Here is a 2,130-nt window from a genome sequence, read left to right on the forward strand (position 1 = left end):
GCCTCAGGAGAAACGCTATTTTGTTGTTGCTTTGTAAGTATTTCCAAGGCCAGATACGGAGTATTCTCCGTATTTGCAAATTTTTTCTGTTCCGGCCATTCTTCTCATTCACTCTCTCCATTCATCCAATTAACTTCACACATGCATTTATTCTATCAACTCCAAGAGGGCGGAGACTTTGTCTTCTTCATCAGCACATCTTCCATGCCTACAACAGTGCCTGTCATTGGTAGTTGCCCTAAGTGAACTAATCCAAGGCAGCAAGGCAAATTGGGGCTTTTAGCTCCTGCTTTTCACCATTTCCACCAGGGCACATAGGTCTACGCAGTCCCAGTCTGAACAAACCGGACGTAACCAGAGTCAGCACCTCTTTCTTCCGGGAACCACCGGCTCCTACGCAGAGCTGCGGAACCGCTACAGCGGCGGCATCCTGAAGTAGCCGGAACATAGGCGTGGCGGAACCTGAAGGAAGCCGTATCTGGGGGCGGTGGAACCAAAGTGCGGCGCCCACGAAGCCACCCGGACTCTGCTTGGAACGGAAGCGTAGTGGCCGCCGCTTCCTGGTTGCGGGTCGGCGCCGAGGGCCGGCCTTAGCCGCAGCGATGTTACCCTACACGGTGAATTTTAAGGTGTCGGCGCGCACCCTCACCGGGGCCCTCAGTGCCCACAACAAGGCGGCGGTGGACTGGTGAGGGCGCGGGGCTCCGAGGTCGCCAGGCTCGGCCAGGAGTTTGTGAGGGGAAGGGGACAAAACAAGAGGTTTCACCCCCCCCCCTCCCCGCTTAGTTCGGCCTCGCAAAGACTGGGTGCCGCCCTCACACTTGGAGTTTTTCATTTAAATGCTGGATTTTTGTTGTTACGATAAAAGCTGTAAATGCCCCACGTGGGAACTTTCCCTGTGCGGATATATTTGCCCTCGTTCTACCATCTCTGTTTCTCTTTGCTCTTTTCCCCACACCTTCCTCACCCTCCCAGTCCCGTCTCTTAACCTGTCTCCAGTCTCCAGCCTTCTCTCCCCAATGTCAATTCCCCTGACCACGTTCTCGTCCCCATTCTGTCTTCTTTCTCTTTCATCCCTGTTTCTTACCTTTATTCATTCAACAGTGTGCCGGACCCTGTGCCAGGCTCCGGTGCTCTCGCCGGCACTTCATTTCACCTTTATCGGTTTACTGTGAAATGACACTGCAAATTGACAACTAGACAAATATAACGCAGACTGCGGTAGCTGTGGCTACTGGGAACGTTGGCAAGAGTACCGAAACCTCCTGTTCACTGTTTGTCTTTTTTTTATCTGGTGGGAAGGACCGGGGCTAATCACAGATACCGGGGAGCATGATCCCACGCACTTTGTGGATGCTCAGTATTAAAAGTTGAATAAGACAAGGTATATGCCCTCAAAGACAAATAGGCGACAGGAGTTGCTTTATACGTCTTCACGGCTCTACGTGCATGTCTCTCAGAACCTTCTTTTTTTATCTGAAAGAAAAACTAAACAAGCTTTTTAAAAATTTTATTTAAATGGTATAATGTCAAATACTAGCCTTTGGGCTTAAATAATTTTATTAATGGTGGTGCATGTTAGTTAGATTTCTCACTTATTTAGGCTGCCTCTTGGCAAGAGAGAAGTTGCTTTGCTTTGCTTTTTACTTAAATTTTAACACTTTTTGTTAGGGGCTGGCAAGGTTTAATTGCTTATGGATGTCATTCGTTGGTGGTAGTGATTGATTCCAATACTGCTCAAACGCTTCAAGTTTTAGAAAAACATAAAGCTGATGTTGTTAAGGTAAGTCAGATCCCACTTTGACCCTATAACATGTCTATTCTAAAGTTTTAAATATCGCTAGAATCTCAGTAAGTCATATGTACACATGTTGAATAGGTTTTAAGTATGATAATCTATTTGGGGTAGCCTAGTATTTCCATATATAATGTCACATCAGGATGAGCTAGTATGGCTCAGATGAGCTAGAATGAGCTAAAATGCTAGTTCTTAGGTCATTTCAAAGCTGGTGGAAAACACTAATTCTACCATGTACTGGACCACTCATTCACTCATTAATTTTGAGCACCTAACATGTGCTAAGGATATAGAGATGAAAGCCCTCAAGCAATTCATTGTCTAGCGAGGAA

At 46.7% G+C, this 2,130-nt stretch overlaps 1 protein-coding gene across 3 annotated transcripts in view; it reads left to right on the forward strand.

Annotated features, from left to right (window-relative positions):
- The first annotated feature begins 536 nt into the window (after positions 1-536).
- The window catches only part of WDR11 (WD repeat domain 11), a 54,551-nt gene continuing 52,957 nt past the window's right edge, over positions 537-2,130 (forward strand). Inside the window, exons 1-2 of one of the 3 annotated variants that reach the window (XM_029245869.1) lie at positions 537-688; positions 1,672-1,783. In XM_029245869.1, coding sequence (XP_029101702.1) covers positions 603-688; positions 1,672-1,783 — 198 coding nt within the window. In that variant the 5' untranslated portion in view covers positions 537-602. The remainder of the gene's footprint in view (positions 689-1,671; positions 1,784-2,130) is intronic. The other 2 variants (XR_003797109.1, XM_029245868.1) reach the window with 2 other exon arrangements.

The sequence above is a fragment of the Monodon monoceros genome, unplaced genomic scaffold (assembly GCF_005190385.1).
Source record: "Monodon monoceros isolate NGI ecotype Baffin Bay Population unplaced genomic scaffold, NGI_Narwhal_1 Super_Scaffold_4, whole genome shotgun sequence".
Classification (NCBI taxonomy): domain Eukaryota; kingdom Metazoa; phylum Chordata; class Mammalia; order Artiodactyla; family Monodontidae; genus Monodon; species Monodon monoceros.